This window comes from Hemiscyllium ocellatum, chromosome 4 (genome assembly GCF_020745735.1).
Source record: "Hemiscyllium ocellatum isolate sHemOce1 chromosome 4, sHemOce1.pat.X.cur, whole genome shotgun sequence".
NCBI lineage: Eukaryota > Metazoa > Chordata > Chondrichthyes > Orectolobiformes > Hemiscylliidae > Hemiscyllium > Hemiscyllium ocellatum.
Window position 1 is genome coordinate 61206830 of NC_083404.1, and position 18375 is coordinate 61225204.

The window sequence follows — 18375 nt, forward strand, 5'->3', positions numbered from 1 at the left end:
CACAACGACTAATTAAGAGAGAGAAAATAGAGTGAATATAAGCTAGAGGAGATTGTTCAAATTGATTGCAAACTCTTCTACAGGTGAAAAGAAAATGATTAGTGAAGACAAATTAAGTGCCTCATAGTCAGAAACAAGGTAGATTATAATGGGGACAAAGATGACAGATGAATTCAGTACATATTTTCATTCTGCTGTCACAACGGAGGAAGAAATAACATACCAAAAATGTTAGGGCATGTAGGGTCTAGTGAGGTAAGAATGGGAGGAAAGCAGGAGGGAAAGAGTATTAGATAAACTATTAGGATTAAATGCCAATAAATCCCCAAGGCCCTAAAATCTACATCATTGAGTACTTCAGGAAATGGTTCCAGAAATATTGGATACATTGGGGGTCATCATTCAAGATTCCATAGACTCTGAAGTTTTCCTATGGGTTGCAGGACAGCTAATGTGACCCCACTATTTAAAAAAAAGTAGGAAAAAAAAACAAGAAATTATTGACTAATTTGCCTGACATTGATAGTGGGGGAAATAATAGAGCACATATGAAAGATTTAATAACACACCACTTTGAAACTGATTGGATGGGATCACAGAACTGGATAGAAGCAGCAGGATTTACAAAAGGGAAATCATGCTCAAAATGGAAGTTTTCAAAGATGTAATATTTAGAGCTGATAAAGGGGCACCATTAGATGTGGTTGACTTGAAGTTTGAGAAAGCTTTTGATAGTACAGGTTTGCATGTAAAATTGAAGTACATGGGATTGGGGTAGTGTACTAACATGGATAAAGAACTGACAGGCAAACAGGAAACAAAAAGTAGGAATAACCAGGTCTGCTTTGAATGACAGTCAGTCAGTGACTGTGGCGTAGCACAGTGACTAGTATCAAATTTCTTACTCCTACTCTTATTTTCTATGTTTCGGTTAAAGCCTGTTTGTATAGTTGTCGCATTTTAGCCAAAAATGAGAGAAAACTTCACTTGGAATCAAGGGTGCTGATACTATAATGATGAAGTTAGAGAAAAGCAACACACGAAAGTGAGTGAATTGTTTATGGTTACATTTAAAACTTGCTTGCTGAATTATTGCATTCCTTACATCTTTATTCAGTAAAAGTATATAGTATAACAGATGAAACAGTCACAAAAACAAGCATTCCGGAAATAACACTGAAGGATTGGTTCTAGCATAATTTCCAGTCCTATGGAAGTAGAATGGCTAAGGAATAGGATGCTGCAACATCAACATTAGTCAAATAGTTTCAAGTGTTGGATCTCAAATAGGCTTTAATAGAAATGTAGAAAATAGGAGTTGGAGTAAGAAATTTGATACTAGTCACTGTGGCACCCCACTAGTCACTGACTGTCATTTAGAACAGACCTGGATATTCCTACTTTCTGGTTTCTGTTTGCCTGTCAGTTGAAGGTAATCTAAAGCACTGGACATATCTTCATAAAAGCATTATATTTTTAAAATGACAGGCAAATTAATACCCATTGAAGACTGATTTCAGTAATAATATTTGCAATCTTTTTTCAATGAAATACAAAAAATTCAAATTTTCAGTTTTATTGAATGAATATTAACAGCAATGCTTCAAGAGAAAATTATTGAAACCCACTTTTGAGTCTATTGATTAATTCCCACATTTGACACCTTGCAGCTTTACTCGACAATAAACATTCTTTTGTAAAACACCAACAGTAACACAGCAAAATTTATCACAATAACTAGCCATTTAGATTAACTTTAAGGTTATAACAATATACAAATCAAATGTAATGAAAACGTATCAGCTCTACAAAATTAAAATTACAATACCCAGTATATTACTGGTGTCTTCCAACATGAAGACCTATTCATTTCCTCGGCCAGTTCTTTGTTCCTCGTTACTACTTCTCCAAACTCATTTCCCAGTAGTCTAATGTCCACTCTTGGCTCTCTCTTACCTTTCACGTATACAAAAAATCTCTTGCAATCTTCTTTCAATTATTAACTAGTTTACTTTCACATTTCATCTTCTCCTCCTTATTACTTTTTCCTTGTCCTCTGTTAGTTTTTAAAGGCCTCCCAATCCTGTAGCTTCCCACTAACCATCACCACATTGTATGCCTTTTGATTTTATGCTGTCACTGATGTTCCTTGTCAGCCGTGGTTGCAAGTCCTTCCCCTGGCATGAATTCTTGGGATGAATTTATGCTGTGCCTCCTGAATTGCTCCCCAGAAACTCTTGCCATTGTTGCTCCACCATCCTTCCTGCTGGACTCCCCTTTCAAACAATTCTGGCCAGCTCCTCCCTCATGTCATTACAGTTACCTGTACTCAACTCTAATACTGTTACATCCGATTCCAGCTTCTCCCTCTCAAACTGCAGGGCAAAATGTTTCAATTTTGGTGACTGCTCCCAAGGGGATTCTTCACCTTAAGCTCCCTAGTTACAAATCACCGAATCCAGAATTGCTCATTCCCTTGTGGGTTCTACCACAAGGTGTTCCACAACAAAACATCTGTAAAAATTCCACAAATTTATTTTCTTGGGATCTGAAACTAACCTGATTTTCACAGTCCACCTGCATACTGAAGTACCCAATAATTACAGTGCCTTTCTTATATGGATAAAGAACTGTTCTATCTCATGACTTATTTTCTGTCCCACATTCTGACTACTGCAAGAAGCCTGTACATAGCTCCCCTCAGGGTTTTTTTAAACCCATTCCGTTCTTCAACTTGACCCACAAAGATTCTATGCTTTCCAACCATATATTGCCTCTACTGATTTAATTTTATTCCTTATGAACAAAGCAACATCTCTGCCTATCTGCCTCTTATCGATTGTGTATCCTTGGATATTGAGCATGGTCTTCCCAGTATTTTTCAGCAACTCAAGTTTTGCTTCTAAATGTCTATCAGAAGTCCATTGAGATGTAATAATTATTATTTATTCACTGGTATAAACAAGGCAAATATAAATGGGGCAAGACAGAGTAACGTAGAGACTTGTGTGCAGGATAAACAGCACTGTTTGGCTTAATGGCCTGTTGATGAGCTGTAAATTCTCCAATTTTAGGCTATATCTGAGATGCATCTTTCAAACATAAATTACTCCTTAGATTTCTGTCAATTTGCTCTTCCTGGCAATGAAAGAATAGTAATCTACATAATGTAACTTCAAGATTTTAAACATTTCACATTAGCAGCAGATTTCCACCTACATGACAGTAATAGTTTAGTATGTTTCATACCATTTTAATGTTCTCCAGGATTTGAGTTGGTCACTTCCTGGCATTATAATTATTTGACTTTTATCTATATAGTAATACAGCCAGATCATCTTCCCTGCCCTATCCTAATGGCCCTGCACGTTTCATTCCTTCAAGTATATTTCAAATTTCCTTATGAAACCATTGATCATTTGCTTCCAACAGGCCGATCAGCAGCAGGTTCCAAGTCATTACCAGTCACAGCATAAAACATTTTTCCTCACATTTCCCATGCAATTCATGTCAAAAACTTGAAATCTGCATCCCTCAGTCCTCGCATCATCATTTTGCAGGAACAATTTGTCTTGGTCTCATCTCTAAGCCTCCAAAAAAATGTGTACACCTTGATCAAATATCCACTAAATTTCTGCAATAAAAGTATAATGCTGCAGATGCTGAAAATCCAAAATAAAAATCCAAGTGCTGGAAATACTCAGAAGTGAGGCAGTGGAGGGAGAAACATCCTGAGTGAAAAATGAAACTGACGACTATGTTCAACATGAAATGTTAATTGCTTCTTTGTACACAAATGCCGCTAGACCTGCTGCCAAACCTAGTATTTATGTTCTCCTCAATCTCCGTTGCTTCAAAGAGAACAGCCCATTTTCTCCACTCTAATTTTGTAGCAAAAATTCTTCATGTATAGAAGAAAATTAGTAACTCTCTTCTGCATCCTATCAAGGGCCTCATACTTTTTCCAAAATGGTATGACCAGTACTGGATACAATCCTTCAGTTGTGGCCTAACCAGAGACTTAGTAGAGGTCAACATAACTTCCCTGCTTTTGTAACCAATACCCAAGTTCTTGATACCAAAGATCCAATTTGCTTCGCAAAGTAATCTCTTAATATGCCCCGTTACTTTCAAAGATCTATGAGCAAAATCCATAGTGTGTCTTCCTCCACACAATAAACTGTCTTCAGTGCAGAAGGGTTGATCACCAGAGAACACAAAATTAAAATAATTAGCAAAAAAAAACACCATGGGATGTTAGGAGATTAAATTTTTGTGCAGCGAACCATTATAATCGCAAAAATACTACCTGAAAGAGCAGAGGAAGCTCATCGATATGGCAAGAGTTAGAGAAATCAGATAGTCTTTCAGCAGCTGTCACAGGCACCATGATCTCTTTCTGCACTTTACAATTCTACACTGGTATTGGATTCATACCCAAACAAATTCTGTTTGCAGAACTTGCAGGTGACCTGATTTGGTTATCTAATCTGAAATGTTAATTTTGTTTCTCACTCCTGACAGGTGCTTCATGGCCAGCTGAATGTTGCCAGTACGTATAGTCATTGTTTCAGATTGCCAGTGTCTGCAATGTTTTGCTTTTCCTTGTCTGTCGACACCCTATTTTCAAAGATCCTAAATCTGCCCATATTCATGGTTTTCAAGTCAGCATCAACATTTTAACTAAAGTTTCGAGTTTACTCAATGCTGCCGTGGTAAGTTCCAGTGGGAAACAATGGATCAGATCTCAACAGAACATTGCCACGCTAACTTCAAGTTAAGCACATTTAAACAAAAAAAAAAGACTGATCAATTAAGTTATTTCTCAACATTTAAGTTTTTCAAATTATAAAATGTTTTGACAGAGTCGACAAAAAGAATACAGAATGTACGATTTCGATTAAGACGAAAAGCTATCAATATAAAACAACCACAAAGAAATCAGACAGGGAATTCAGATGAAGCTTCTTTAGCCAGAGATTGGTGAGAACGTGGAACTCACTACTATACAAGGGGCAGATGACATGAATGGCATGAATGCATTTACAGTAAGGCTGGATAAACTAATGAGGGAGAAAGGAGAAGAAATTATGCTGATACATTCATATGTGGAACCTAAAATCTAGAATGGATCTAAAACAAACAAAACCAGAAACTGCTATACATGTCTGAAATAGTAGGTTTGGCAGCAGATATGTACAGAGAAATCAAGTTGATATTTTGAGTTCAGTGACCCTTCTTGGTTTTGTTTTATTTATGCCAGCATGGATCAGCTGGGCTAAATATATTATTTCTGCACTTTAATGTATTTCACGTACTTCTAAGGACAAGGAGAACTTCAGCTTACCTTGAGCTGTCAGCCTATTGCTTGGAGAGTCAGGAATAAGAATTGGAGAGACAGCTGAATCGTGTAACTGCCGCTGGAAATCAGGTGTACTATCTGATAAAGGTGGTGACGGCAAAATCTGGGAAGTGAAATTTTTTAAGAAATTAGCAATTATTAATCAATAAATGAATATTAAAAAGACTTTTTCTCCATTACTATTTCCTTTCAGAAAACTTTCACAAATGTAGTATTTATCCTATTCTTAAAATTGTTCTGAAATAGGTTTAAAATAAAGGAACAATAAAAAAAATGAATAAACTTATAAACAACAGATATATAACCCGTGGTGGCACGGTGGCACAGTGGTTAGCACTGCTGCCTCACAGCGCCAGAGACCCAGGTTCAATTTCCGCAACTGTCTGTGTGGAGTTTGCACATTCTCCCCGTGTCTGCATGGGTTTGCTCCGGTTTCCTCCCACAGTCCAAAAATGTGCGGGTTAGGTGAATTGGCCATGCTAAATTGCCCGTCGTGTTAAGTGAAGGGGTAAATGTAAGGGAATGGGTCTCGGTGGCTTGCGCTTTGGCGGGTCCTGTAAGCATAAAATACTTTTTTTGGAAAACTTTAGGACAAAACATACATACCAGAGTACTTGACGTTGATGGAAAACTTGATAAGTGACTGTGATTTGACAGACCAGATGATGTTCTCCAATATTCCAATGAGTCGATGTCTGCTGAAACAAAATGAAACATTACCAAATATCAGGTCTACTTCACAGTTGTTGCAATTTGTATATGCTGATTTATGCTGGTGAATCATGTAAAAATGTAGAAGGTGCAAGATATACCTGAATAACTAACTCAGACAAATTCAGATAATACATGTACAATCTCATTAGCAACAGGGCAGATTTAAAGATTATTTGGAATATCAGTCTCTCATCTTTATCTGATAGACTGGTCTTTGGAAGTATTGACTGAACTTGAACAGGACTAATGAAGATTCAAAGCACTTATGATAACAATTTAGTTGTATCATGATAAAATTAAATGCAAATTTATGATTTTGCACTTATGATTTGCACAAAGATTACATCTGTCCCCATTGAGAAGACTTGATTCTTTGAGAAATACTTCATTCATATAAAGCAGTCTCTAATTTCACTTAGACTGCTTGCTTCTGTAAGCAATTTTATTCCATTAAGTTAAACAGCCTGGCCTTTTACAAATATTGGTGCCTGACATAATCTGCATTTCAAAATTTTACTTATTACCCTGTGATGGTACTATATAGTCATAATCCTATCATAGTTAACCTATTCAGTCTGCCTGCGAGAGCAATGCATATAGCTCCATTTTTCCACTGTTTCTCCGTAACCTGTAAATCTTCTGATAATTGTCCTACTTCCTTTGCAAAACCTGATTGAATATACATCGACCACACACAGACAGTACATTCCTAATCAATGTGGGCGGCACGGTGGCACAGCGGTTAGCACTGCTGCCTCACAGCGCCAGAGACCCAGGTTCAACTGTGGGGAGTTGGCACATTCTCCCAGTGTCTGCGTGGGTTTCCTTCAGGTGCTCCGGTTTCCTCCCACAGCCCAAAAACGTGCAGATTAGGTGAATTGGACATGCTAAATTGCCCGTAGTGTTAGGTGAAGGGGTAAATGTAGGAGAATGGGTCTGGGTGGGTTGCTCTTCGGAGGGTCGGTGTGGACTTGTTGGGCCAAAGGGCCTGTTTCCACACTGTAAGTAATCTAATCTAATCTAAAAAAATTAACGCACATTAACAGTTTTTCCTCCATATGAATCTTCTGGTTTTTGCCAATCCCTTTAAAAGAGTACCATGCCAGAACTATTCCTGTTAATCTTCTTTGTAACGTCTTTCATGTCTACATATCCTTCTTGAAATTAGGTCACAGTCCAGTGGAGGCCTAACCAATATTTTATAAAGGTGTCAGCATAATCTCTTTGCTTTTATATTCAATGCCTGTACTGTGTAAGACTTCTGCCTACCCCTCCTACCTTTCCTGGTGTTAACCCATCCACCTGACTGTACCTGCTGCTCTTTTCCCTCCCTATAACTGCCATCCATCACACCACCCAGCTCTTGTCAATTCGTCATTGCCTCGAACTGCCGCTCCAACCGATCCACACGATCTGATACGATATTAGGCCAGACCACTCAAAACATTCTTAAGCAGGTGGCCCAGACCATAACTTTGCAATTTTTTTTGGTAAGTGTACAGTGAAAATTATCCAGATTAAATTAGCTAGGTTGAATACCAGGTTTTGAAACACACAAAAATTTATTCACAAAATTACACAATGAAACGCAAAGAACAACATAAAGAACTTCAACAGAACTTGGTCTATCCAAACTAGACTTAATTGTGTTGTGTATATTCTGAACAACAGTTCCAATAAGCAAATCCCCTTAAAAAACAGAAAAATTGAAACAGATGCTTACAGATTGGAGTTAGAAGAGAAGACAGAGAGAGTTTTGCAACCTGTTTCCACATAGCTGAACTCCTAACTAGTTCTGAACCTAACTGCTCGACTAAAGGGCTGACCGCTCCCCTTTCATTATACAAATCATTTCTTAAACATGACCACTTTGGCCTGAAGTTTCATCTGTTTACATTTTCACAAAAAGGCCATTCAATACCCTTTAGTCTTGGTACGAAGCCAGTCTAATTGGAGTCGGAAGTGTTTTATTACCCCTCTTAAAAAAACCAATGACACAGTTTACTGAGAAAAGGGGACAACTTCGTGAGACTGCCCCCTTAAAAAAAAATCAATACCAAAAGATTCCTTCATTTTTAAAACCCTTCAAACAAACTAGTTAGTAATTTAGTATATATGTGTGTTTTAGACTAACTATACACATGCAAATATGCACAACCACATGCAAATTCAGGCCATGGCACCCCCACCATTGAATGCCTCCGTATCTCATTTGAGCTTCGATAACGCATTGGCAATCACATTTTCATGACCTGTCACACGCACAATTGTCAAATTGAATGGCTGCAACAACAAAATTTTCCACAAATGTCAATGGGTTATGATCAGTATATACAATTGCCTCAAATGCATTGCTGGTAATACAAGCATTGAAATGTTGTAATGCCAATATCAAGCTTAAAGTCTCTTTCTCTACACCGCTGAATATTTCTGTTGATGAACGTACAACTTCCTGGAGAAATACCCGATGGATCTTTGTATTCTCTCGTCATCCTTCTGTGGAACCACTGTACCAACACACACATCATTGGCATTGATAGCCACCTTGAAAAGCTTCATGTAAACCGGTGTGGCTAATACTGGGGCACTGGTTAGCATAGTTTTTATGCTGTCAAATGCCTTTTGACACTCCACTGTCCACTGAAAGTTCTTACCTTTTTTTTTAAAACAATTGAGTGAGTAGAACAGCTTTTCTGCTAAAGTTTGGCACAAACTTTCAGTAAAATCCAGTCAGTTCCAGGAACAGTAGTACTGCTTTTTTTCATTGACTCTGTGGGAAATTCCCCAAGTACTTACGTTTTTGCATTCTGTGAGGCCATTTGTCTATGTCCATTAACATGGCCCAGGAGGGGGATCCAAGATGGCGGCGACCCAGCAAGTCTGAGTCTATAGTGCTCTTCCCAAGACTTGGGCAAAGTGGGTCACCCACCCCCACCACACTCACCAAATCATTCATAATAGCTGTTAACTTTAAATAGCTGCTTAGTATTACATTTAAATAATCTAACATTTAGTGAAAAATGACCAAAGGGAAAGGAGCCCGCAGCTCTCAACAAGCAGGACCCCCTCCCCCACCTTCTCCCTCTTCAGCTGCAGCAGAGGCGTCCACAGCCACCCCGGGGGACTTACCGACCGTAACAAGCCTTGTGGAGATGATAACCAAGCTGGACGCGAAGATCGACGCCTTTATCGAGGACTCCCGACATCCAGGAACTCGAGCGCCGAGTCGGAGGGGCGGAGTTAAAGGCCGCGAACTCCGAAACTGCAGCTCAAAATCGGCTGCCGATCAGGTCCGGGCTCTCGAGCAGCGAGTCCGGATCTTAGAAAATCATATTGACGACCTCGATAATCGAGGTCGTCGAAAAAATATTTGTTTGCTGGGCCTTCCCGAACGGGAAGAGGAAGGCCAGCTTACAGCATTCGTGGAGCAGTGGCTGCCACAGCTTTTAAATCTGCATGCTGGATCAGGCCAGGTAAGGGTGGAATGGGCCTACCGAGTCGCAATACGTGGGCTCGGCTCAAACCAGCGCCCACGCCCGGTCCTGTTCCAGCTGCAGAGCGATAGGGAGAGGGAGATGCTCCTGGAAGCCTCAAGAAATCTTGGAAAAGATCCCCAAGCCATGATCTATAAAGGATCCAAGATCATGCTATTCCAAGACTTTTCCCCAGCTCTGTTCCGAAAGAGGAAGGCATTCGATGAGGTGAAGAAGCGTTTAAGGGACTTAAATACTCACTACTCCTTACGCTATCCAGCGTCGCTACGCTTTAACCACGAAGGATCCATATAACTTCAGTTCACCAGAGAAGGCTAAGGAATTCTTGGACTCTCTTAAATAAACTGTAAGAGATAGTGGATGTTGGTTTGCCTTTCCCTCTACTTTGGTTTACATCCCCCCACCTTTTTTGTTTCTCTTTTTTCTTACCTTATTGTTTAATATTACCATGGGGGGCGGGGAGAGGGATTTGATTTTCTCCCCCCGCCCACCCCGCGTGGGTTTGTTTTCTTTTATTACTTTATGTATATATGTGGGTATGTATGTATATACATGTTGGGGCGTTTGGTTAATGTTGGTGGGGGGAGGTGGTTACCTTATTCTATTTTACTTCTGTCTTTAGGAGCGGGGTTGTTTTTCCCCTGTTATTTTGTATTATTATATTTAATTATTACTTTGTTGAGATTGTAATTTTATAGTTATATATTTATATATGGTATTAACATTCCCAAATATATTCAGGTGTTGGTGTGGGCGGGGGTAGGGTGCTCACTGTTAACTCTAGCTTTGTATTATATTTGAATTCTCCTCATTTTATTGAGGAGCACCTGGGTCAAGGGTGGGGCATTGGTTGGGAGAGGATAAGATGGACTTTTGGAGAGGAAGTGACGCTCCCTGGGAACAAGGGGGAAAATCTCCATTTAGGTACGTTTTATATTTTTTTTTATTTAGAAATAGTTTTTTGTTATATTGTTTTGAGTGTATTAGAGAGCCTTTATTTTTGTAAATTTTATATGCTCCATGCTTGGGATGTTCCAGATAGGGTTTCCCCTCCCAAGGGGTCTCAGATCTGCCTAGATGATTATGGTTGATCAGTCGGTTAAGTGGTGCACCTGGAATGTCAGGGGGAGTAATTCGCCAGTTAAAAGGAAGAAAATATTATCAAATCTTAAGAAAGAAAGAGTTGATATAGCTCTCCTACAGGAGACACACCTGTCGGATAAAGAACACTTAAAATTACGGCAGGGTGGATTTGATCAGGCCTTTTTCTCTTCTTTTAGCTCAAAAAGCAGGGGAGTTGTTATTCTTGTTTGGAAGAATTTCCCTTTCAAAATTCTAAATCAGATAAAAGACGAATCTGGACTATATATTTTGATTAAAGCCCTCGTAAATGGAGAGGAATATGGGATTCTAAATTTGTACTGCCCCCGGCACACCCCTTTAAATTTATAACTGAAGCTTTTTCAAAATTGATGGCCTTTGGTGCCCGTCATACAATTATAGGGGGTGACTTTAATTGTATTATGGATCCGGAAATAGATAGGATTCCCAAGAGTGCTGCTGGAGTATCTCCCAGATCTAGACAACTGGCGGATCTGAATAAAGAATTAGGATTGGTAGATGTATGGAGATGTCTCCATCCACAGGGTAGAGATTTTTCTTTCTACTCTAATCCACATAAATGTCATACCAGAATTGATATGTTTTTTGCCCCATCGATTTTTTTTAAATTCTAAATCATCCTGTAAAATAGGTACTATAGCAATTTCTGACCACGCCGCTGTATATATGGAAACTAAGGCAAGAAACAATGGGACATCCGCTCGGCATTGGCGTATGGACCCCTTCCTGATAAAAGATAGTAAATTTGTAAAGTACTTCTCCCAAGAATTTAAAACTTTTTTAGAAATTAATTCAGGTACGGCTAGCAACCCATCAATGATGTGGGAGACCATCAAAGCTTATGCACGAGGTTTGATCATCTCCTACTCAACGACCCAGAGAAAACTGAAGGGAGAGCAACAGCGCCTGCTCGAAGCACGCTTAAAAGCAGCTGAAACAGCATACGCTGATAGACCTTCTATTATAAAATTGCAGAGGATTACGGCTCTTAGGACAGCTCTAAACACTACGCTTACTCAAACGGCTAAGAGGGAAATATTATTTGCAAAACAAGGTTATATGAATATGGTGACAAACCGGGTAGATACTTAGCATTTCTTGCAAAGAAAAAGAAGGCCCCTCAGACTATTACGTCTATCAAGGAACGTACAGGTACTCTGACTCATGATCATAAAAAGATTAACGCGATCTTTAGAGAATTTTATTCTGAGTTATATAAATCGCAGGATTGTGAAGATAGGACTATGAGGATGCAGTCATTTTTTAAACATTTGACCTTTCCGGGCTTGACTCAAGAACAGGTATTGGTCCTAAATGCTCCTCTAACAGTCCAAGAAATACTTCATGCAATTAGGCAATTCCAGAGCGGAAAGGCACCGGGCCCAGATGGTTTTCAAGCTGAATTCTATAAAGAATTTACAGAAATATTGGCTGATCCACTTATGGACATGTATAACTATGCATATAGTCAGGGCTGTCTCCCGCCTTCGCTGAAAGAGGCAAATATCTCTCTTATCCTTAAAAAAGGAAAAGATCCAGAAGACTGTACATCATATAGACCAATATCCTTGCTAAATGTAGATTTTAAAATCCTCTCTAAAATGTTAGCACTGAGACTAGAAAGGGTACTGCCATATATTATAAAGGAGGATCAGACGGGATTTATTAAGGGCCGTAGATCATCCAATAATATTAGAAGGGTTTTGAACATGATCCAAGCATGTCATCAGGGAAAGATACCAGGAGTAGTAGTCTCATTAGACGCGGAAAAGGCATTCGATAGGGTTGAATGGTCATATTTGTTCTACACATTGGAAAGGTTTGACGTTGGACAGGTGTTTACCAAATGTGTCTCAACATTGTATAGTGATCCCAAAGTAGTTGTGGTTACCAATGGATTAGGTTCGGATAGCTTCAGTGTGGGTAGGGGCTGCCGTCAAGGATGTCCTCTCTTGCCATTGTTATTTACGCTAATAATTGAACCACTAGCAGAAGCTATACGGACTGATCCTAATATAACGGCCCCGAGGATTGGTACAGGTAAACACAAAATTACCCTTTATGCAGATGATGTTCTTTTATTCCTCAATAATCCTCTGATGTCCGTACCTCGTCTAATTCAAGTTATTAATACATTTAGTGCATTCTCAGGCTATAAAATTAATTTTTCAAAATCGGAGGCTATGCCAATGGGTGGCCTGGTTATGACACCCCACTTAGTGGACGGATCCCTTTTTCCCTTTCGTTGGTCCCTGGAGGGTTTCTTATATTTAGGTATTTTTATTACTCCAGTATTTGGTCAGTTGTATAAGGCGAATTTTGTGCAATTACTGGAAAGGATAAGGCAGGACCTCCAGCGATGGGGAGACCTTCCAATTTCCTGGTTGGGTAGAATAGCACTAATTAAAATGAATGTTCTGCCCTGTCTCCTATATCCTATGAGAATGCTCCCGGTGATGCTGCCAAGGATGGCCCTACGTAAATTATATGGCTGGCTGGGTTCCTTTATTTGGAATCATGGACGGCCCCTCATTAAGCTGAAGAAGCTACAACTTCCACAGGCAAGGGGAGGACTGGACTTCCCAGACTTTAGGAAATATCAGTTAAGTTCCCCACTAAGTTACATAGCTGATTGGGTCTTGTCCGACCCACAATCAATCTGGCTGGACATCAAGGCCTCTGAAGTAAAATACCCACTTATTAACCTCTTATTTTCAGACAAGAGGAAAATCATTACAGATCACTGTAAAAACCCCATAATACTAAACACAATTAAGGCCTGGAATATAATGCGGCAAAATGAGGGTAATTTACATAAAACATCCCCCTATGCACCGATAGTAGGGGCATGGGGATTCCAACCGGGGTTTACAGATGCCACTTTTAAACTCTGGAGATCCAGGGGTATCTCATGTTTAGGGGACCTATTTAAAGATGGGGTCCTGATGTCTTTTGAACAGCTGCGTCAGAAATTCGGATTACCCAATGGAGACCTCTTTCGATACTTCCAAATTCGAGATTATATACAGAAGAAGACTACGTTAATAGATAGTCTTTATAAATCAGATAGAGAATGTAATGTCCTACGACCAGTGGGGGTATCCTCCGTTAGTGCTATTTATCACTTACTACATGATGAAGTATCGGGAGATATGGACAATCTGCTTAAAACATGGGATCAAGATTTGGGACTAGAAATCTCTATAGAAATGTGGAATGATATTTGGGAAAATGCTAGAAGAATTACTATCTGTAACAGAACCCAGGCTATCCAGCTGAAGATACTTCATAGGGCCCATATAGCACCAGCTCGATTGGCAAAATTTAAGGCAGGAGTATCCCCAATATGTCCCAAATGCAAAATAGAGGTGGGCACTCTTGTACATTGCCTATGGACTTGTCATAAGATCCGTAGATATTGGATTACAGTAGCAAGTACCCTGACAGAAATTTTAGGAACGGAAATTAGAGTGGACCCTGTATCTCTCCTTTTGGGCTTTTCGAACTTTTCCTCCCTGGATATGCACGGGAAGAGACTATTTTCTATTCTCTCTTTCTGTGCAAGGAAAAATATTTTGGTGAACTGGGTGGCTGAGGGCCCCCCTGGACTTTCAAATTGGCACAGATTAATTATGGAATGTATTCCCCTTGACTTCCTGACAAATATGGTGCACCGAAAGACTGAATTATTTTATAAAATATGGCAGCCTTTTTTGAATTACATAAATGCAGATATTTCGGCCATCCTAACAAGGGCTTTTATTTAATGAAGATCACAAACCTGGCTGCTCCGGGGCCCCTTAGGAGAGGAATCCCGCACGAATACGGGTTTTATTACATTGGATGTTATTACATTCCGAGCATGTAAGAGACTTAAGTATGCACTCTGGTTAGTTATAGGTTAGATTAGTAGAAAGTTGAGTTTTTTTTTATTTTGGTATTTTTTTTTCCTTTGTTAAATTTTGACTATTGTATATTTGATTTAATTGTACATCAATGTTTGTATTTGAGAGTTTTGTTTATTTTTCTAAACTTGTAAAAATGTTAAATTTCTAATAAAAATATCTTAAAAAAAAACATGGCCCAGGAAACTGACTCGGTTTTTTGGCAAATTCACTTTCAGCTAGGTTTACCATAAAGCCTCCTTTCCAAAGTCAATCGAACAGGTCCAATAAATGCTGCAAATGTTCCTTTCATAATTGACTAAAAGTCATCAGGTCATCAATGTAAACAGCACAACTGGGGAACCCAGAAATGACCTCAGTCAGTCTCGGAAATGTGGTTGTAGCGCTTTTCATACCAAATGGCATGACTATGAACTGATATAGTCCATGTGGTGTTACAAAAGCTGAAATTGCCTTTGCTCTCTCTGACAGAAGTACTTGCCAGTAGCCTCTGAGCAAGTCCAACTTAGAAATGTAAGTTGCTTGACCCACTTTTTCGACATAGTCCTCCAAACGTGGATTTGGATACGCATCAGTCTTTGTAACGGCGCTGACTTTGCGATAGTCCACATATAACAGCTTTTGAAAGATGTACCATCTGACTTTGGCACCATGACTATGGGTGAGCTCCAGTCACTGTAACTCACTTTGATTATATCATCTCGGAGCATGCGCCCTATCTCCTTCTAAACCTGTGCCAACTTTAGTGGGTTATGCCTATAAGGATGTTGCTTAATTGGAACAGTATCTCCTATCTCTATATCATACGCAATTAGGTTAGCATTTCCCAGTTTATTTCTGCATGTCTCTCCATGTGATAGTAATAACTCTTTCAGGTCATTTCGATTTCCTTACGGAAGGTAACTCAATAATTTATCCAAATTTTTGACAACTCCTCATTGTCCAATTCAGAATCCTCTGAACTTGGTTCTTCCTTCTGTGCTGTAATCATTAACACCTTCTCCTCTTGCTTCCCTTCCCTATCAGAATACCTTTTGAGCACATTTACATGACACACACACACACAGATTTCTTTCTGTCTGGAGATCTTATCAAGTAGTTCACCTCACTCAATTTATTCTCTATTTCATAAGGTCCAATAAACCTTGCTTTTAAAAGGCTCACTTGTTACTGGAAGTAACACCAATACTTTATCCCCAATTGCAAAATTTGTGACTTCTTATCTGTTTCCTGTTTCATTGTATGCTGTGATACTTTTTAATGCTGTCTAGCCAGCTCTCGAGCTCTATTTAATTGTTACCTAAAATTTGACACACCATCCAAATGGTTGGTCTCTGAATTCTGACTTATTAATTTCTCCTTAATCAATTTTAATAGCCCTCTTACTTCATGCCCAAAAATTAATTCAAATGGATTGAATTTGGTAGATTCATTTGGTGAATCTCTGATGGCAAAAAGTACAAACTGAACTCCATTATCCCAATCATCTGGATCATCCTGACCATAAGACCTCAACATGGTCTTTAGTGTTTGATACCATCTCTCTAGCGCTCCCTAAATTCTGGATGGTATGCAGTTTTATTTCCAAGTTATCCACAACCTTCTTGCATAGTTTGGACGTGACGTTTGATCCTTGATTTGACTGGATCTCTATTGGTAGTCTTTATTTAGTAAAAGAATTGAGTAATTCTTCTGCAATCCTTTTTGCTGTGATATTGTATAATGATACTGCCTCTAGAAATCTAGTCGACATATCCATTATTGTTAATAAATACATGTTCCCATTTTTTTTTGTTTGAAGTTGGGGATCTACACAATCAATCAAGACTCTTGTGGAAAGTTCCTCAAATGCTGGAATAGGTATTAACAATGCAGGTTTTGTCACTGCCTGTTGTTTTCCAATTAGCTGGCATGCATAACATGTCTGGCAAAATTCAACTACATCCTTGTGTAATCCAAGCCAGTAAAAATGTCTTTCTTTTTAACCTATGCTTTCCTCATTTCTAAATGGCCTCCAAGTGGTAGCTCATGCGCCACTCATAACACCTCCTTTCTATACCCTACTGGCAAAACAATATGATGAATCTCTGCCCATTTCTCATCTGTTTGAATGTGTGATGGTCTCCATTTCCTCGTTAAGACATCATTTGTGAAGTAATAACACAGAGGAAGGCATTGACTGTCCTCTGTATATGCCTTTTGATATAACTGCTTTAAGTTCTCAGCTTTCTGTTGTAACCCAGTAAGCAGAGCTAAAGATATTTGCATGTTTACCTATTTGCTCCTGCTCTGTCCCACTTACCTGATCAATGAAAATCTCGAATAACACTATGTCAGCTTTCTTATCTGTGCCATTAGAACTCTCCTGGGTCAGCCTGTGCCTCTGTGATCTTGTGACCACACAATCTGGGAAAATTCCTGGATACACATCCTTCATTTCTTCAGTTGCCTGCATCTCTGCTGGCTTTTCAACTAGAATAGGCAGCACGCCTACTGGTGAATCAGCTATATCATTTGCAAGGACAAATTTTATTCCTGGAGCGGAGAGTTTGTGCAGCATTCCTACCACAAATTCTCTGGACTCTCTAGCCTCACTTTACATAATTGAGCACTTTCTGTCTCACTATGAATTCCTGTTACCAGCATCTTTTCTAACAATAGTCCCTCAGGAGTACCTAAGTCCCCATCCTTCAGCATTACAGACTGAGAGGATCCTGTGTCCCTTAATATTGTAATCTCTTTACCAGTCACTCCTGGACTTTGAATAAACTTTACCCTTGCATGCATATTTTTTTTTTAGCAGATCTGGCACTTCCTCTTTAATCAACCTGTGATCATCTTGTACACTCTGAGGCAGTTGTCTAACTTTGCTTATGCCTTTTGGTACTAGTCCAACAAAACTCCCAGGCTTGTCCAGTTTTCTTGCATCTGGCTTTCTCCTAGCTCACCTTCACTGTGATTTTGTGTGGCCACTTTTTACAATGAAAACACCAGAGCTTTTTAACTTCCTTGTCCCCCTCAAGACATTATGTTTTACCGTGCTATGTTATCCTCATGGTCTTCACTGAGATCTACTTTTCCCTTACCATGTGAAGATTTTTCTTTGCCCCAATTTCTATCCCTCATGGACTGGAGTTGGTTCTGGAAGCCAAACCGTGTTTTATGGACCAGCTCAAAATCATCAGCCACTTCAGCTGATAACCTTGCTGTTTTAACTCTCTGCTCCTCCACGTGAGTTCACGCTACTTCCTCACTAAGGTTACCTTTAGCCTTTATCTCCAGCCTTTTAAGCTGACTTAACTTTTTAAGTGTCTGCTTCTGAAGTTCAAAAGCTCTCTTTTTTTTCTCTCTGGTTCTGCTGCTCACTTTTTCCCTCTCTTCTGCTTTTAATTGTAACTCAGTTTTATTTCTGCTGCCCTTTCCTTATCTCTCAAGCTGCTGCTTTTGCAATTGAATTCTTGCCATCTCCACAGATTCTGATGGTTTCTCCGGCAAGTTTAAATGCTGAGCTACTGCTGCAATTATCTCTTCTTTCCTCACAGAGGCAGACAGTTCCAATTCCAGCTTGCTGCTAATTTCTGCAGCTTGGTCTTATTCACCTTTTGCAAAACTCCCAAAGTCACCACATCCACTTCCAGAAAACTTTTGGCGACTGAAAGAGCCATTACTATCTCAAGCTTTGTCTGCCCAACAAAACCAACACCCGAAATGAAGACAGTAGCACCTACCACATGCTGTTTAAAATCCCGTAAAGAGCCCCCAAATCTGTTATGGACTA

At 39.3% G+C, this 18375-nt stretch overlaps 1 protein-coding gene across 2 annotated transcripts in view; it reads right to left on the bottom strand.

Moving 5' to 3' along the window:
* The window catches only part of rttn (rotatin), a 223972-nt gene that overhangs the window by 49666 nt on the left and 155931 nt on the right, over positions 1 to 18375 (bottom strand). Inside the window, exons 34-35 of one of the 2 annotated variants that reach the window (XM_060823325.1) lie at positions 5969 to 6057; positions 5348 to 5465 (exon numbers count right to left, since the gene is read on the bottom strand). In XM_060823325.1, the coding sequence (XP_060679308.1) occupies positions 5348 to 5465; positions 5969 to 6057 (207 nt within the window). Of the gene's footprint in view, positions 1 to 5347; positions 5466 to 5968; positions 6061 to 18375 lie in introns of both variants that reach the window. The other variant, XM_060823321.1, reaches the window with a different exon arrangement.